Source organism: Perna viridis, chromosome 1, assembly GCF_037379345.1.
Source record: "Perna viridis isolate PV_CMFRI_1.1 ecotype Kerala chromosome 1, ASM3737934v1, whole genome shotgun sequence".
Lineage (NCBI taxonomy): Eukaryota > Metazoa > Mollusca > Bivalvia > Mytilida > Mytilidae > Perna > Perna viridis.
In genome coordinates this window covers 12,051,474-12,069,344 of record NC_142445.1, presented here as the reverse complement: position 1 = coordinate 12,069,344, position 17,871 = coordinate 12,051,474, and the positions used below count along the sequence as shown (strand labels likewise).

Below are 17,871 nucleotides of genomic sequence, written 5' to 3'. Positions count from 1 at the left end.
AAATTTGACCGTCACGAACTCTGTTTCCGGTGTCCCTGAGAGGTTCAGAAGCAGACCACATTCACATTATAATGCTTAGTTCGATTTCTAACCGTTCTTTGCTTTATTTGAAGGTAACAGGGGATCTTTCCGACCCCGAAACACATGTCAAGTCATTGAAATAACAATTATTGTGCGGATCATTATGCATTTCAAATTGTCATTAAGCAGTCAGTAATTGAGTAAGATTTGATTTCATGTTTTCTAAACTCTTTTTGATTTAATGCTCTTTCTAAATCAGACTGAATTAATACACAGCCTCTAAACATAATTTTTTTACTTATTGCATTTTTAGGGACCTTAACGCTCCTTTTCAAGCAATGCAGCATAAAATATAAGCTATGACCTTGTCTTGTTTCTGAATTTGTGAAGTCAACTTGTTTTTCATTGCTTCTATATTTAGTATACCTGCCAGTTTTGAAAATCCTTATGTTTTCTATGTGCATGACAATAAACGAAGAAGCATAGTGTATTAAATTATGTATGGCTTATTAATATTGTGTATTGTTTCTTTTGACTGCTTTAGATATTTTAAACTGTTAATTTTACATTACATTTAAGCACACAGAACATCAACAAAAACACATAAGCATTACAAACATATTTGACATCTTTTTTCATACATGTATGATTAAACTGTTGACACATGGGGTCTTGTGAAATGTATATATGCATTTCCCTTAAATTGACAAGTAATGCAGAAAATAATTAGAAAGTAAGGGTCATTAATTGTTTTTTTTAATCAGATGACCCAAAATCAACTGATAGCTCTGTCATGATTATTTACATATTGTAAAGCTTTCAATACAGGACCCAAGCTACTTGAGAAGTGACTTCTCTTTCAGAGACTCCATGGAAAAATGTATACCCTTCAGTCGCTAACATACAAAACTAACAGTATAAAAAAATGTTATACATTGTATGATGTTACATACATGCACACATAAAGCAAGCATTTCAAAATTTACATGTTTATTTTCTTTTGGTACGAACTTGTCTCAAGCTGTGGAAATGTTCTGTTGAAATGGAGAATATACTGTTCAGTTACAGAACAAGATGATCAAATTAAATTAATGCTGTGTGTTTCCTACTGAATTATCAACTGAGATAAATTTACCCCAAGAATTTGGAAGCTTTGTATCAAAGTATGAAGTTTAAAACATAAATTATTATAGGCTTGAGTGAAAAATGTTCATTCTGTACCCTATCTTAAATGTTTATTATGAAAAGCTTCTTAAAATACTTGCTTGTAATCAAATATTCAGTAGATTTCTAAGATTTTGGTATTTTATTTTGATTGGGTACCATTTTTAGATCACCTTGCCGAAGGCCATGTGAGCTGTTGTCATCACTTGGCGTCTGTCGTCATCGTTAACAATTTTTCGAAACTCTTCTCCTCTAACACTACTCGACCAATTCGAACTTGGTATGAATGTTCCTTGGGGTATCCTGCATAGAACCGTTGTGGGGATTTTTGATGTGTTGAAAAACATGGCCACCATTACTAAAAATAGAACATTGGGGTCAGACAGTAGTTTTTTGCACATATCTCCAAAATTATTAGGTTTAGCTAAATTCTGACAGGGTAAAATTATTTAGCATGATGAGATCTATCTGCGGTTAAATTTTCATTTCAATCTGTTAAGCCATCTTGGAGTTATTGCCCTTTTTCAACATTTTTTGCTATTTTTTATGTTATTTCTTTCAAAAATCTTCTTCTCTGACACTACTTAACCAGTTGGAACCAAACTTGGTATGAGTTTTTATCTGTCGAAAAACATGGTCGCTGTTACTAAAATTAGAACATATGGTCAGACAGTAGTTCTTTATGTATATCTTCAAAACCAATAGGGTTAGCCAAATTATTTCAATAGCTGAAATGATCCTTATTATTAGGACTACAAAAGTCTTCAGAAAAAAAAGTTGTCAGACGATTCCTTGTATTAGTTATTGTCCTTGAAGGGGGGAAAATGACAGGTTTTTTTAAGTTTTCAGCTAATATCTTGAAAACTATTTAAATTTACTGCCCTTGAAAGACAAAATTCATCCAGGTGAGCCTCTTGTTTTGTAATTGTTATCAGAAAGATAAATAACTCAAAATACCGCTGGTTGACAGAATGAAGTCCCAACCTTGAAAAGGCAACTTTACTTCGCTTTTGGTGTTGTTTGAGAACAAAGTGAGCGACATCAGGGCGACTATTTCGCCAAGTTGCCTCGTAGTGTGAGCCTGGTCAATAACCTATTGAGATAACATTTGACACCTTTTGTTAGCTTAATGGCTTTTTTCATCAAATTAATGCTGAGGTGAGATAGAATCACCAACAGAATGAGACAGATGAATTTGGCATCTCTTCATTCAGAATTTTCTAGTGCATTTTTGCAAAACCTTGTTTCAGGTCAAATTTGACATTAAAAATTATGTTCACAAGAATCATTATAAGTTATGTCCAAAGTTTGTAAGTAAACAGGTGTAAATTTCAATATAAAATAATCAATTTTATTTAGAAAGTAAAATGCTGGTTTTAATCCATTGGAACCAAATGTTATTAAAACAATGTTAAAAATATTTTTTTATTCTATATTTTACTATTTTAGGGATCATCAAGCAAAGTAATAAGATGTATTGTAGTATCACAGAACAGGACCTATGCAAATGGAGGTAATGAAAGCTACACAATACATGTACTTTAGTTCAACAAAAAATATTTGTACACTTCTGTCAACTCTGATTTAAATTTCTCCACTTTTCACGATGGATACTTTTTGGGGTTTTTGATCCTTCAGGATCAAAATACCCTTTGTCACTGGTCCATCACTGGAACTTCCCTACTATTTCTGAACACTGCACAAAAATATAGTCCATATGTAATTCATTTTATATCATTCAATACCTCTTTTATAACCAGTAAATATGTTTCATGCAATTAATCAGCTCAATAATATTTTATTATTTCTGTATATAAAATTAAGATCTAGTCTTCATATCAACTTGAAATTTGAGGGAGTCCTTTTTGGCTTTGAAAGACATTAAGTAATAAATTTGCATATATGTAATTTATTTCTTGCAGTAATGTGTCTAGAAGCATAGAATGTGTAAAGCATGTTTATTTTAACACACTTATCAGTCAAATTCTCCATCCTATTGTTAATATTTTACCATTTATAAACAGGAAATGAAGGGCACTGATTTTAACAAAGTAAAATTGGAGGGCAAATTCAAATTAATAAATTTGAAATTCTTGAGTTAAGGAAATTATTTTCTTGAGCTGAAATTGGTTATATTTTAGCATAGTTGTAATGAAGGATAAATACTCTGTTAATATAGTCTTAGAAAGTGAATGCACATTAACTTTTTGATAGGTTTAAAATTGTGGAAAAAATTGTAATGGAACAAAATTTGTAAATGTGTATGAAGTTGGATCTGTAGTATGGATTGGCTTTCAGTTTATACATATTAGAAAAAAGGCAGTTCTTAATAATATTGAAAATGCATATGTATGATCATAATTTTATTTTTAACATCATATAATCCTTGGAATTTTGTTCATGCTACAATTTTCACAAGAATAAAAAACCTCCAGTGTTATCAGCACTTTGATTTGAATGTCCCCATCAAACACAGTGGAGTCACCGTTTAAAAATATGCTTGTAGTTTATTTTTTCTACTTTCATGAAAAATTGTACATGTATTTAATAAATTTTAAAGTTTTAAAGCATTTGAGATATAAAATGTATGCAGAAAAAATAAAAGTATGGAATGAAGCAATTTTATCTCAGTTTTTTATTCGGTGGCAACACAGATGAGGAATATGGTGACTCCACAATAAAGAGTGGGGAAATTGAAATTATGTTGACAGTAGTGTACATGTACATGGATTTGGATTTATAAAAAATTCAATACAAGTAAAAATTTCTTGATATACAATGTTATTGACCTGGATAGAGCCTCTACTATTTCAACTGATTTCCTTCAAATTTTGAAATTGTAGAAAAGTAGTGAAAAAAAAGTGATTGTTAAAACTTTAAGAGGTTCATTGTTGGAAAAGAATAAGAATTTAGCTTGGAAAAAATAGATGAGACTAATACTTATTAACATAACAAATCACCGTTGTTAATAACATAAATCATTTTCATATGTCAAAAATAATCCCCATACCCTACATTTGTTTATGTTCAAAATCACTACATGTAGTTATTTACAACGAAAATGTACCATTTAGGTGAAAATATTGTTCTTGCAATTTTAGCTGACAATGACCTTGTTGTGATTGGCTCAGGGCCCGGTGGTTATGTTGCTGCTATCAAAGCTGCCCAACTGGGCATGAAAGTAAGATTTCTTATGATAAAATGGAGCTGCAGGTGACCCCAAAAAATCATTATACACAGGTACAATGAATGAGTTGCCCCTATATGCTCAAGGAACATAAAAATCAACTAAAGGTGAAAAAAAAACAAGACAAACAGAAGCCAGAAATTCCTGACTTGGAAGAGGCGTAAAATATGTGATAGGGTTTAAGTACATTGGTGTGATTACAACCATCCCCTCTTAAGTCTGGCCACTGTGGAAAAAATATTACACAGTTAATTACACCTAAAATCATTTCAAAAAGATCCGAGTCCCTTGTTACAACGGAAATAAAGAAACTGAATATAAATTACACAAATGTACAAACTAAGGACTAGTAGCAGTTAACTGACATGCCAGCTCCAGACCAGTTTAGACCTACAAAATGTTATGTTCCATTTACTGTATATATACTAATAAAGATAAAAGGAGCTAATGAAACTTTTGAAATACTTCAGAGAATACGCTTAAAAGTTTTTTGACTTTACGTTGTAAATTATAAACCATTGCACTATAGATCTTAAACTATAAAAAAAATAAAGTACATGAAGATGCTGAAAAGTGAAAAGTATAAATCCAGCACATTTTAAAAAGTACTGTGGTTGAATAATTATACTGAGGTCATAAATTGAGCCATTCAATCAAGATTTATTTACCCATAATTTGTTGTTACAGACTGTCTGTGTGGAGAAAAATGAGACATTAGGAGGAACCTGTCTAAATGTTGGTTGTATTCCATCCAAAGCTTTACTGAATAACTCCCATTTATACCATATGGCAGTTGGAAAAGATCTCAAAAATAGGGGTATTGAATGTAAGTCATACCTATGTAGTATGTTAAGATTTTGTAGTTACATTCACATGTTAGCACAACTGTATTCTATGGCTTACATGAGAAAAGATTTACAATAGAAAAGAGTAAAAAGTGTGTTTTTTTGTGAAGTACCCCTTTGTTTTCAAAAGAAAAATAATGAAATGTTACCACAACAAATTTGCAGTCCTATTGGTATGGCGATGTCCTCCATGTCTTTGTCGTCTGTAGACACTTGGTTTTGGTGTGATAATTTGAATATTAGATGGTTGATCTGAAATTTCAAAACAAGATTGTAAAACAAAAGGAAAGTTGATATTGATTTTGGAGGTTATGGCCCAAACCATTTATGAATTAGAGGCCAAAAGGGGTCCAAAAACTAGAATTTCATGCAATTTAACTATTGAACTCCAGCCAAAAAACATAAGAATGTCTTTGATGTTGTTCCATAATATTCTATACCATGGTCTGACTGGTATTGATTTCATAGGTTCAGACATAAACATTTTAGAAATTGGGGACTAAGAAAGGGGCAGAAACATGCATTTTCCTGATGTCCAGACTGTAACTTGACTATAAATGAATGGATCTCTTTGAAATTGTATATCAAGTTGTGATTTCACCAAAAGGATGATGGGATGGATTTTGGGTTAAGACTTGATCCCTTTAGGAACTAGGGGACAAACAGGGACCTGAAACAAGCATTTTCCTGAAGTTGGGACCTTGAGTAAAAGTGAATTGAACTCTATTAATTTTACTACATGGTACCACACCACAAAAGGAAGACTTGGATTGATATTTAGGATTGTAACTTTAACCAAGTAAGAAAAAGTAAGAAAATAAAGGGCCATTAAGGGACCAGAAACAATTCTGATATCTTGATAATGACTTGAATAAAAGGGAAGGATCGCTTTGAAATCAAATGACAACGTGTCATACCCCAAAAGAAGAATGGAATTGATTTTGGAGATTTCTACTTTATCCTTTCAGGAATAAGGGGCCAAAAAGTGTCATTTCAATTCTGGTCAAATTCTTATCCTGAGTCAAATATCTAATCCTAATCAAAATTCAAAGCTGTATAAAGTTTGAATGGTGTGTTCATACTTGCCCTAACTTTTTGAGGTTTGACACCTGTGGTTGTATCAAGTTGCACCCTGTGAAGCATTTTATTAAGTAAGTGTTATTATCAGTACAAGTAATTTCTATTTTCAGTTGAAAGTGTAAAGTTAAATCTTGAACAAATGATGGGTCAGAAAACTAAAGCAGTAAAGGCATTAACCGGAGGAATTGCGCATCTCTTCAAACAGAACAAGGTAACTTGAAGTGCAAATTTATCAACTACCACTTAGTGAATTTCATTTAGGTCTAATGAAACATACATGTAGATGAAAAAAGGATCAGTTCATGAAAGATCTAGTAGTATGTATTGGTTGTCTTGCCATCACTTAAAATTGAAATGTATTTAGGTTCATGTTGACATCTTATTAGTTTGCACATTGTCAGTCCCTCCATCCATCAGTCCAGCAAATCAGTTTTACACTTTTTTTACATGCTTGAACATACATATTTAATATTTTGGAATATTGCTTTACTGCGACATGTTACACATGTTCAAATTTTGTTCTAGTCTTTTGATTTTTTGCTGAGTTATGGTCCTTGGACTTAGAAAATTAATGTTAACTTCACTTTATTGCATCATGCTTGCAGATATACATTTGTTATTTGGTACATTGCTTTACCATGGCAAAGTATAGATCAAACTCAATTTTGTTCCAATCTTTGCTTTTCTTTTGTTGAGTTCTGGTCCTTGGACATTAAAAATTCATGCATAAAATAAGTTTTGATAACTTTTTTCGTCATGTTTGTAGATATATTTTTGATACATGTATTTGTTAGACTGCTTAACCATGACAAGTTACAGATAATTTTCTAATTTTGACTAAGAAAAGTATTGCAGACTTAGTTTTCTGCACTTTTCTTGTCAACAAATAATGCATGAATTTTCCACTGTCTTCTTCAACAGGTTTTTTTTTTCCTGTCGGGGACTTTTTGTTGCCATATAATTGTCATTGCCTTTGGACAATAACCATGTATTGCATTATGAGTTTGTGTCAATAAAGAATATTTAATTTGTAATACTGTCAGAATGCTTGTTATATGTACATTTTAGTGAAATTCTTTTATCTTTTGTTTATAGTTTAATACTATTTGGACCTAAAAAGAAATTACACATATCCACTAATCCTACTTACACTTCTTGTTTTTTTTTTAATCATGTCAGCGAAAACTCAAGTATTTTTTTCTTAGTACATATTCAAGAAGTTAATTACAAAAACCTATGTGAAATACTTTTACTGTACTGTTGTATTAAACTGTCCAAGTGCATTGATTTTATATTTATAACTTTTTTTGTAATGTCACGAATATTGCAATATTCAAGAAGTTACAAGCTCCAAATCAAAATCGTTGTTCTACTGGTTTAAAACATTTTTCTTTTTTGTTTTTGTTTTTGTATAAACACAATGATAGTGCTCTGACTGGATAATATACTAATTTGGCTCAAATTAGGGACTGCACTGCCTCAGATTTTCTGGTTTTCTATGCAGAAATTGTATCCCAGTTTTATGTCAAGTCTGGCCTCTGTTATTGTTGATACTAAAACTTTATGTAAATACTACAGGTAACACATGTACAAGGTTTTGGTAAAATAAGTGGTCCTAATGAAGTAACAGTAGTTAAAAGTGATGGAACAGAGGAAAAGATAGCCACAAAGAATATTTTAATAGCTACAGGATCTGAAGTTACACCATTTCCAGGTATTGAGGTAGGGATATTGATATAAATGTGCTTGAATTTGTAAGAATCAAGAAAAATCATGTAGTAATGAATCATACTGAGTGAAGCACTTAAATTTGATTTTGTGGGCTCATAGCCTGACCCTTCCCATTCCACCCTTTTTCTAGTGGCAATCAAAATTTGTCAACCCTATTATCTTAGTGTCCGATTCCTTTTTTCATTTCATCATCATCATTTCATGTTCATCGCCTGAATATAGCTGAAATATTGCTGCTCGGGCGTTAAACCCTAATAATCAATCAATCAATCATAGTTTATGGTCTATTGAAGATAAATTAATAGTTCATTCTTCTTAATAGTGTCAGAGGATGCAGAAAATCAAGTTCAAAGGTACAATGGAGTGATAGGGGATAGTGAATTATGTCCCTTTGATGATGAAATTGTAATGTATATCTCAAATTACTGACACTTAAAAAAAGAAATGAATGCCATTTCTGCATTTCAGGTAACATTTTGAATAAAGTTTCATTAAAAGACAAGTATGTTTTTTTCCATCATGATTCAACCACTGCCTGATTCTTACAGAGGATTCAGTATGTAACAGAAATAGGGATGGTCCAAAGAAGATTGAAAATAATTGTATTTGTCTCAGAAAAAATCATTATTAATTAATATTGAAATAATCTAGTAGGCATAGTAAAGGTTATCAATGCCCTGTATGTGTAATTTAATTTAAATTTAAAAGTAAAAAAGTAGTCTTATACTAAAGTCATCTGTTGTCATGCTCAGTGTTATTTTTTTTTGCTGTCATGTTTCTGTAGATTGATGAAGAAAGAGTTGTTTCATCTACTGGAGCTCTTTCACTAAAGAAAGTACCAGAAAAAATGGTTGTCATTGGAGCAGGAGTAATTGGTGTTGAATTGGTAAGAAAATAAATTGTACAGTAATAGATAAATCAAAATCAGTATTAAAAAAAACAACAAATGTTTGCTTACTAAATGAGCATAAAATTAAAGCTAAAAAAATGACTCTTCAATATGGATAGATTCTCTTTTCAGACATGTCAGATGTGTGATATTTTAAATCTAATTTACTATTGAATGTAATCTGTTTTGCATTATTTATGTTTAATTTTTTAGGGGTCAGTCTGGCACAGACTTGGAGCACAAGTAACCTGTGTTGAGTTTTTAGGTCATGTTGGTGGTATGGGTATTGATATGGAGGTTTCTAAGAACTTCCAGAGAATCTTACAAAAACAAGGACTAAAATTTAAATTAGATACTAAAGTTACAAGTGCAACTGTTGATGGAAATAATATCAAGGTAGCAGTGGAAGGAGTAAAAAATCAGAAGAAAGAAGAGGTATAATAATGTACTCCCCTGTCCTCAACTGATAGCATTGTGTGTTTAGATTTAAGAAGACGGGATATATTGTTTTTTTTAGAGAATGAACAATGATGACAAAATTTTGTGAAAGTATTGACCAATACTGATTTGTAAAAGATTTCTGAGTGATTTGAAGAGCTTTCTTGGTAGAATTCACCCCTACAGTGTTCAGTTGTGTCTTACTTTATTATCACTGAACACCTGCATGGTATTTTGAACAATAAATTTTCAATCATAATGACCTTAACCTCCAAATTTTACTTGTTGTGAGTAGTTTGTACTTTAAATGACAACATTTAAAATGGTACTAATCCATTTCAAATTGCTGTAATCAAGATCAAAGCAAAATAATATACAACTGTATTTACTACTGTAAACTCATGGGATTATTTGAGGACTTCAAGCTTACTGTAAATTTCTTTCTAGATTGATTGTGACACACTGTTAGTGTGTATAGGAAGAAGGCCATTCACCAATGGGATCGGTTTGGAATCAGTTGGTATCCAGGCTGACAGTCGAGGGCGTGTACCTGTAAACGGCAGATTCCAAACCACAGTTCCAAGGTAAGAGTACTCAATTTTTCTTTTTTGTGCAATACGAAGTGTACCTCTGGGTAATGATGTATTGAAATTAATTACAAAAGAAAGTAAACATCATTCCTTTCTTTGCTGTACATTTTGGATTGTCATTCATTTAACTACTAGTTGATGCCTCTTGTATCTTGTATTTTTTGTCTTTTTCAGTGTATATGCCATTGGTGACTGTATTCAGGGACCTATGTTAGCACACAAAGCTGAAGATGAAGGTTGGTGATAGTGATAACCTATGGTATTCATGTTAAAAAGAAAGTAAACTTCAACTTAAAACCAAGTCAAATGACTAACTTGATACCAACACATTTGATGACACCAATAAATGAAAAACAAGTGCTGTATATTTTCCTTGTTAAAGTGATAAGGATATGGATCTATTGTTGATCGGTTTAAAGTAATTTGCCATTGAAGACTCTTGACTAATTTTTTATTAATAAATAAAAATTAAGAAATAAGCCACGGAAACACCATTTTATCATTGTTTTACCACGGGCTGGCCATTGATGTTGCATTGTTTTACCGTAAGCTATAGCGAGTGGTTAAATAATGACATAAATGGCCAGCCCGTAGTAAAACAACAAAAAAAAACAGAGTTTCTGTGATTTATTTCGATTCTAATAGAACTTGTTTCTTCATATTTTTGAATAGAAGCAGTGTATGTGTTACACAAAATGTTGGTTATGTTTTTATCACTTTTTTTTACTATGGCTGTTGTCTAAAGAGCTTTCAAGCAAGTCATATTAGAAATACCAGTAGTTGTTCATTTAACAATGCCTTCTCTGAATTTTTCAGGCATTATTTGTGTGGAAGGTATCTGTGGAGGAGCTGTACACATAGATTATAATAATGTACCATCAGTTATCTACACACATCCAGAGGTTGCATGGGTTGGTAAAACTGAGGAAATGCTCAAGGAAGAGGTGCAGTAGAATTAATAAGTTTACTGATTATAAAATACATATCCATTGACTGACTTTCTGAAACTTGATGACAAGTAGACTGTTATTTAGACTTTTGTAATGACAGACCTGAAGGATCTGCAAGACTGAAAAAAAAATACTTCCTTTGTTGAGAAATCCTTAACAAAAGATTTGCTAGACAATTTGAAAGACTATTTTTCTTAACATACAAAATATATCAATGTAGCTTAAGTTTGATCAGTCATGATTATCCGTTCTATGATATTAAGGAAGTCTGCTTTGAGACATGGTGATTATCATCATTGTAATATTGAAATTAAATCTTGTTATGTTAAATACAGAAGATTTATGAGCAGTAAAATTTGACAGAAATTCAAGAGCTAAAATCATTTGAAAGAAATTAGATTTGTTGAAAAATAATATTTACAAAGTGTATAATATGTGTGTACCTTTGGATCTTACCATATTGTAGTGTTTATTTTATCCATTCACAGGGTGTAGAGTATGTAGTAGGAAAATTTCCCTTGGCAGCAAACAGTAGAGCTAAAACAAATGATGATACTGATGGATTTGTTAAAGTTTTAGCAGAGAAATCAACTGACAGACTTCTAGGATGTCATTTTATTGGATCTGTATGTTGTTATTTAAAGCGTGCAGATAATAGTTACTGAAATACCATTCATTGATAGAAAAAAAAAACTGTAAACATATATTTTTATAGCCCCACTCAACATGGAAATGTAATATTGGAATCACCTTATCTGTCCATCAGAATTTTGTCATTATTATCACAGATCCCAATGGATGGATTGATTTCAAATATGATGTATTTGGCTAGATCCTTCAATCTCAGTTTCCGCTAATAGATGACGTATTATCTTTAAGCAATCCTAATTCAGGGATTTGATACATCGCATCTACCCAAAAGAACTTGAGATAAAGGATACTACAGACACTGTGAAGTCAGCCTCATATCTTGACCTACACTTAGAAATCGATGGTAAAGGAAAACTATTGACCAAACTTTACGACAAACATGATGACTTTTCATTCAAAATTGTCAACTTTCCTTTCATCTTTGGCAACATCCTTTCGGCTCCTGCGTATGAAGTGTTCATATCACAACTCATACGTTATGCCAGAGCTTGCCGAAACTACGCAGACTTTTTGTATCGCGCTAAAACTCTAACAAATAGGCTTCTGGAACAGGGTTATGTTGCTACAAGATTGAAGTCATCACTACAGAAGTTTTATGGTCGTCATCATGAACTCGTGGATCATTATGATGTATCCATCAGCATCATGAAAACTGATTTATTCAACGGGTCATAGTTTTCCTTTCCTCGTTTGTCTACCCCGGACTTGACTTTTTATGAGCAACTCGGCAGGTGTTTCTAGAAAAGCAGAGGACGCTTACCCTACCGGTGCACCTGGTCCATGCTCCCAGTTTTTAGTGAAGTCTGAGTTGCTCATTTACTTTTGTTACTTTGTATGTATGATTTTAGTTACTTTATGTTCTTTGTTGTGTATGTCTGTTTTCCATGTCTGGTCTTTGTCCCTGGATTACATTCTTTTGATTACCGCTATAACCTTGGTTCCCTTGATTACTCTTTCATATAGATGAAGCATGTGTTGTTAGCAAATTTCGGATGCTGTCCTATATCAACTACCTGTTTTGTTGGACTTTTCCCTATTTCACTATATTAAATGATAGAAAAAATTTTTGTCACAAAAATCTTTGCTCCCAATTGATAGATTAATTTTTAATTTGGTTTGTGGCTTTAGATAGCTTGGGAATACCTTGTTAGTGATATTGGTAGATGTATGATATCAGCTTTGAGTATGAGTGGTTTGAGTTTGCTTAGCACAACAACTTGGACAATTGCAGGTTTTGAACTAATTTAAAGATATGGCCAGAGCCCTTTAATTATTGATGACTTAGGGTTCCATACATTTTGGGCTGTAGCTTGGACCATATCATACATTTGAATATAAGGGACCACTCAAATCGACTGGTATACACATAGGACACTCCACTTGAAATATCTGGGGACAATGTGTGATTAATTTTTCTGTTAATCTCCAAACCCCAAGGTAATGCCTAAATGTCCACCAGAGCACCAAAATAATCCTTGAAACTGGCATTTGGTTTGCTCTGAAATAATTCTTTTGAGTTATACTTGATTTTATATATTCATCTTTTTGTCAAGCATTCCAAAGATTTTAAAATCTCTAATACACTTCACTCTGAGTAATTAACATGACGTATACATTCACCTACAAGTTGGATTTTTGGGACTAAATTTTTATCTGCTAGGAAGGGTTTCGACTTATAGATGAGATCTAGCTTATGAACTGAAATATTCAGCTTGAAAATGTTAAAAGCTTGATAATTGAAATGAGTGAGTGTGACACCAACATTGAACAGCCAGACTGGTGCCATTTACCTCAATGTTAAATTGTAAATGCCACAATACTGGCCTTTCATGATTTTATTTGTGTGCACTCATATAGCCAAAAACGCAAAAGTGAAACATGACCCAATAAATACCATAATTTGTGACAAAAGCAATCAATATTTTAGTTGGTAATAACATTTCTTTTTCCTTAAAATAAAACCTCTTAACTTACTGAAATATCTTAAAAAATGAGCTGTTAGAGTATCATAAACTTTCTGTTTTATTCTTTGTTGTTACTTATATTTATGATTTTAATTTGGATGATTGGTTGTACCGAAATTAGAATGAATGAAAAAAATGGTTGTATTAAAACAATGCATGTGGCTTTTCAAGAATTTAATTACATACTACTATAACACAACTGAGATCTGGCTTGCAATCATTTATTAAAACATTTATTGAAGTTATCAAATTAAACAGGTTTACTCATTGTAATTATGGAATGTTAGCAATGCAGTTGCAGAAATCAGTCCAACTTATAGGCAGGACAAGGCTAGGTTTGAGAAATCTTGGACTGAAAAGGGGATCCAACTTATGGATCGACTTATACTCGAGTATATTTGGTAACTGATATTCTTGCATGACACCCAGGTATCAGTTGGAATTTAATGTCTTTTCAGTACTACTTTTTTGTCTGATGCGAGTTAAAGTTTATTATAGGTATCGGCCATATACAAGATAATTATTATTGTTAGCTTTATACTTCTGTGAAAAGTGTACAGTTTTGATTGGAAATGTTTCTTATATGTGTAAATTTTTTTTTTATTATTTGTAGGTTGCAGGAGAATTAATCAATGAAGCTGTATTAGCCATGGAATATGGTGCCTCTTGTGAAGATATTGCCAGAGTATGCCATGCACATCCTGTAAGATACTGAGAAATATTTACTCCCGAAACACATCTATAAATTGTTTATCTGTTAAAAAAAAATAGATTTGATAAACCATTAATGTGTGATGTGACGTAACTGATATTGGTCAAAGCCTCAGTCTTTAACGAAAGTGAGAAAATGATTTTTTTTTCAGCATAACAAAACCCATTTGTGATTAGTAACATGTATACAAAAGTTAATGATTACTGATATAGCTCATTTAGATGTTATTATGTAGGATAGAGGATCAAATTAATGATACGCATGTCACAACAAATCAATATTATACAAACATCTCAGAATGTGACAAATCTATTTGAGAGAGATATATATATCTCTGATTTATTACATTAACTAGGAAGAGCTAATTTATACCTCTTGTCTGATATGTCAGTACAACAAGCATCAGCATCATCAGCATCATCAGTACTCTTGCTTAATGTGTTGAATTTCTGATAATATTGGGTAACCTTACCAGAAATTTGGATCAGTTGCATTTCATACTTTGGATGTGTCAGTGTCATGTAAACAAAGTGTAGGAAATTATCATTAGTAATAAACAAATAATGTTCTGTATCAAAATTATGCAAAACTCCATTAATTGTTATTAAATACTCAGAGCAGAACTTGTTTATATTTTTTTTTACATTTTTATCTCATTTGAGTGTAGACTTGTTTTTTGTTTTGTTTTACAGACTGTATCAGAAGCCCTTAGAGAAGCAAATCTGATGGCTTACTGTGGAAAACCAATCAACTTTTAAAGATGGATTAAACATTTTTATCTCTCAAACCACCATTTTGTACCGTCATCCAAATAAATCACACAATTGCAGACAAATAATTGACTCAACAGATCAGGTTTACATTCAGTGGAGTCTTATTTTATTTTGGATTGGAGACGGGGTTATAATTTGGACAATTAATAAAAGCTTGATATTATTTGTGTAACTTTGTTGCAGTTTAGTTGATTTGTCGGACTGTATGATGGTATAAAATTCTCTTGAATTAAGTGTTTATTTTACTTCCTGATTTAGAAAAACTAGTGCTATAAACATTTTTAATAGTCTTTTGTATTTTTATCATTGTGAGATGCCCTCTAATCTGTCACTTTAATTTCAAAAGGTTAAACTTCTAATGATAAATATGCCTAATAGATTCATACTTTCTTATTGATCACTGAGATTGAAAATTAATACTGCTTAAAACTACAGTGGAGTTGCTTTCAGTTGAAAACAGATCTGTATTGTTAAAGTGCTGTTAAATTATTTATAGTATAATTGTAAAAAATAAAGATATGAAAAAAGTGTTTTATTTTTTTTTTTAGCTCACCTGGCCTATTAAAAGCATGTGAACTATTGTTATCACTTTTCGTCTGTCGTTGTCTGTTGCCTTAGCTTTATCAAACATCTTTTCCTGTGAAACTAGTTAACTAATTGGAAAGAAACTTGGCGTGGTTGTTTTTTAGGGTAACCTGCACAAACTTATCGTTTTAAATTTTTGAACTATCAAAAGACATGGCTGCTGTTTCTAAAAATAGAACATAGGGTTCAAAATACAGTTTTTTGCAAATAACTCAGAAACTATTGAATTTAACAAAATTCTGGCGGTGGATAATACTGTTCATCATTTGAAGACTGACCTATGCTGAAATTTTTAAAATGATTAGTCACCTGATGTAGGAGTTGTGGCCCTTGAAACAGATTTTTTTGTCATTTTTTTTTAATGTGTATAACATTAATACCTTCTCTAAATCCGTGTGACAAATGTATAATTATTCCATAGGATATCCTGCACAAACTCATTGTTTTAAATTTTTCATCAGTTGAAAAGCATGGCTGTTGTTACTAAAAATAGAACATAGAAGTTATTTTTTTTGCAGTTTTATTCTCATCTATAGAAGAATGATGAAGATGAAAGCTACTCTTAAGATAAACATGATATTCTGAGTTGAATAGCAATATTGAATTTTTATTTAGGTGGCCATTTTGACCAGTTGCTGGGATGATTTTTTGGTTTCTCTATGCAACATGATATTCTAAGTTGAATGATGATGATGAAAATTTGTTAAAAATGGCTGTCATTTTCCTAATGTATATATTTGCCCAACTCTTTAGGGTCAAATCAGTGTGGTCATATCAAGCTGCACCCTGTGAAGCATTTTATAATGGATTGGGAAATTTCCCCAAAATCAATCTCGATAATCTTGAAAACTTTGTATCAAATATAGAGATTTATAGATTTTACTCACCTAAGTGTCTAGAAATGATATTGGGTTACAGGGATGACATTTCCATACCATTATACAACCACAAATAAATTTAGACATAAACAAGATAGACCAATCAATATCTGGACCAGCATGCACTGCAGCTGTGAATTATTGTTGCTGAGGAAAATGCAACAAAAAAAGTGTTTGGACAGATATACAGAACGTAATTCCCATAAAAATTAGAGAATCAAAATTTCCTGATAATATGCACAACATATCAAGTTTTATTGATTCTGTTGGGTAGATTTAGAGGAGTTGCAATGACAAGTTGATACATGATGATTTTTAGTAAATATCCAAGTTTAAAGGAGCATAACTCCTTCATAAATTAAAAATCAAAATTTCCTGATAATATGCTTAACTACGTATAGTATTGAATATAAGATGTATTTGCTGAAATTCACCACGTTGTTCCAGAACTAACAATATGCATTTATGTAACTTTTACAAAAACCTTTAACATCTCTGCAATTTTTAAGATGATTTTTGTGTGAAACAGATGGCCACACATATGTTGCTTTTAGATATTTTTTAACAAGTTGTAACTGACGATTATACACAAAATATATGAAGAACGAGTCAACACATGGCCATTGTTAAAAGAGTGAAAACTGCACAAAATTTGATGTTTTCCAGCATTTTTTCCTCATCTCAGCCAAGTTTGAAGGTCATATATGACCATATATGTTAAAATTATTACCATAAATCAATCAAATCAACTATAGAACGCATAATAGAGCTGCAGAAACAACATAAAATTTTCATGTAGACCCTGTTTTTGAGGCCAAATTTTGCCCTTACCGAACCAACTTCTTTCTAAGTTCAGAACTCCCATAAAAATCAGAGAATAAAAAATTCCTGTTAATATGAACAACTACATATGATGTTCTACCAAGTTTCAGGAATTTCTGTTGAGTAGTTTCAGAGGAGTTGCGATGAAAAGCTGAAGCATTAAAGACGGATGGAGTGACCTGACTCCTAGACCTGCCTCCTCCTTTGGCGACACTGGTAAAAAAATATATTAATCTAAACTAAAAGATAATTATTAAAATAGTAAAATTTTGCAATTTACGGAAAACGTAACAGTTCTAACTGTAAAAATCAAGGCAGAGGTAAATTCGTGCATGTCAAAAACCCATCTATGTCCCTTTTTTTGTATTTGTTTTAGATAAAAATGATATATATTGTGTATGAAAGTGGCACTTTGCAAGAGTTATCATTCTTGATCTGGTTTCAGTTAGTTGATGAATATATATGGCAGGGTTCTAGGATTCCACTTTCCTGTAACCCAGGTCAAGCGTAATTTTGGTGTGGGAAAGTTGATAATTATGCCCCACTTTTCCTTTGGCAAGTAGAAAGCTTGAATTTCTTAAAAGATTCTTC

The 17,871-nt window shown here is 31.8% G+C and overlaps 1 protein-coding gene across 1 annotated transcript; it reads left to right on the top strand.

The window, feature by feature from the left end:
- The first annotated feature begins 13 nt into the window (after positions 1-13).
- On the top strand, positions 14-15,496 carry LOC148627280 (dihydrolipoyl dehydrogenase, mitochondrial-like). The gene is made up of 14 exons (XM_088570975.1): positions 14-113; positions 2,635-2,698; positions 4,287-4,366; positions 5,060-5,198; positions 6,408-6,508; positions 7,876-8,019; positions 8,813-8,914; positions 9,131-9,352; positions 9,803-9,939; positions 10,120-10,181; positions 10,762-10,889; positions 11,384-11,521; positions 14,124-14,213; positions 14,915-15,496. The coding sequence occupies exons 1-14, from the start codon at positions 72-74 to the stop codon at positions 14,978-14,980; spliced, it is 1,515 nt and encodes a 504-aa protein (XP_088427101.1). The 5' UTR covers positions 14-71; the 3' UTR covers positions 14,981-15,496.
- Positions 15,497-17,871: the final 2,375 nt, after the last annotated feature.

Coding starts and splice junctions, on each gene's coding strand:
- LOC148627280 (XM_088570975.1), top strand. CDS start 72: ATGCTTAGTTCGATTTCTAACCGTTCTTTGCTTTATTTGAAG. Junction 6,509..7,875: donor ATCTCTTCAAACAGAACAAG/GTAACTTGAAGT, acceptor TAAATACTACAG/GTAACACATGTACAAGGTTT. Junction 9,353..9,802: donor AAAATCAGAAGAAAGAAGAG/GTATAATAATGT, acceptor ATTTCTTTCTAG/ATTGATTGTGACACACTGTT.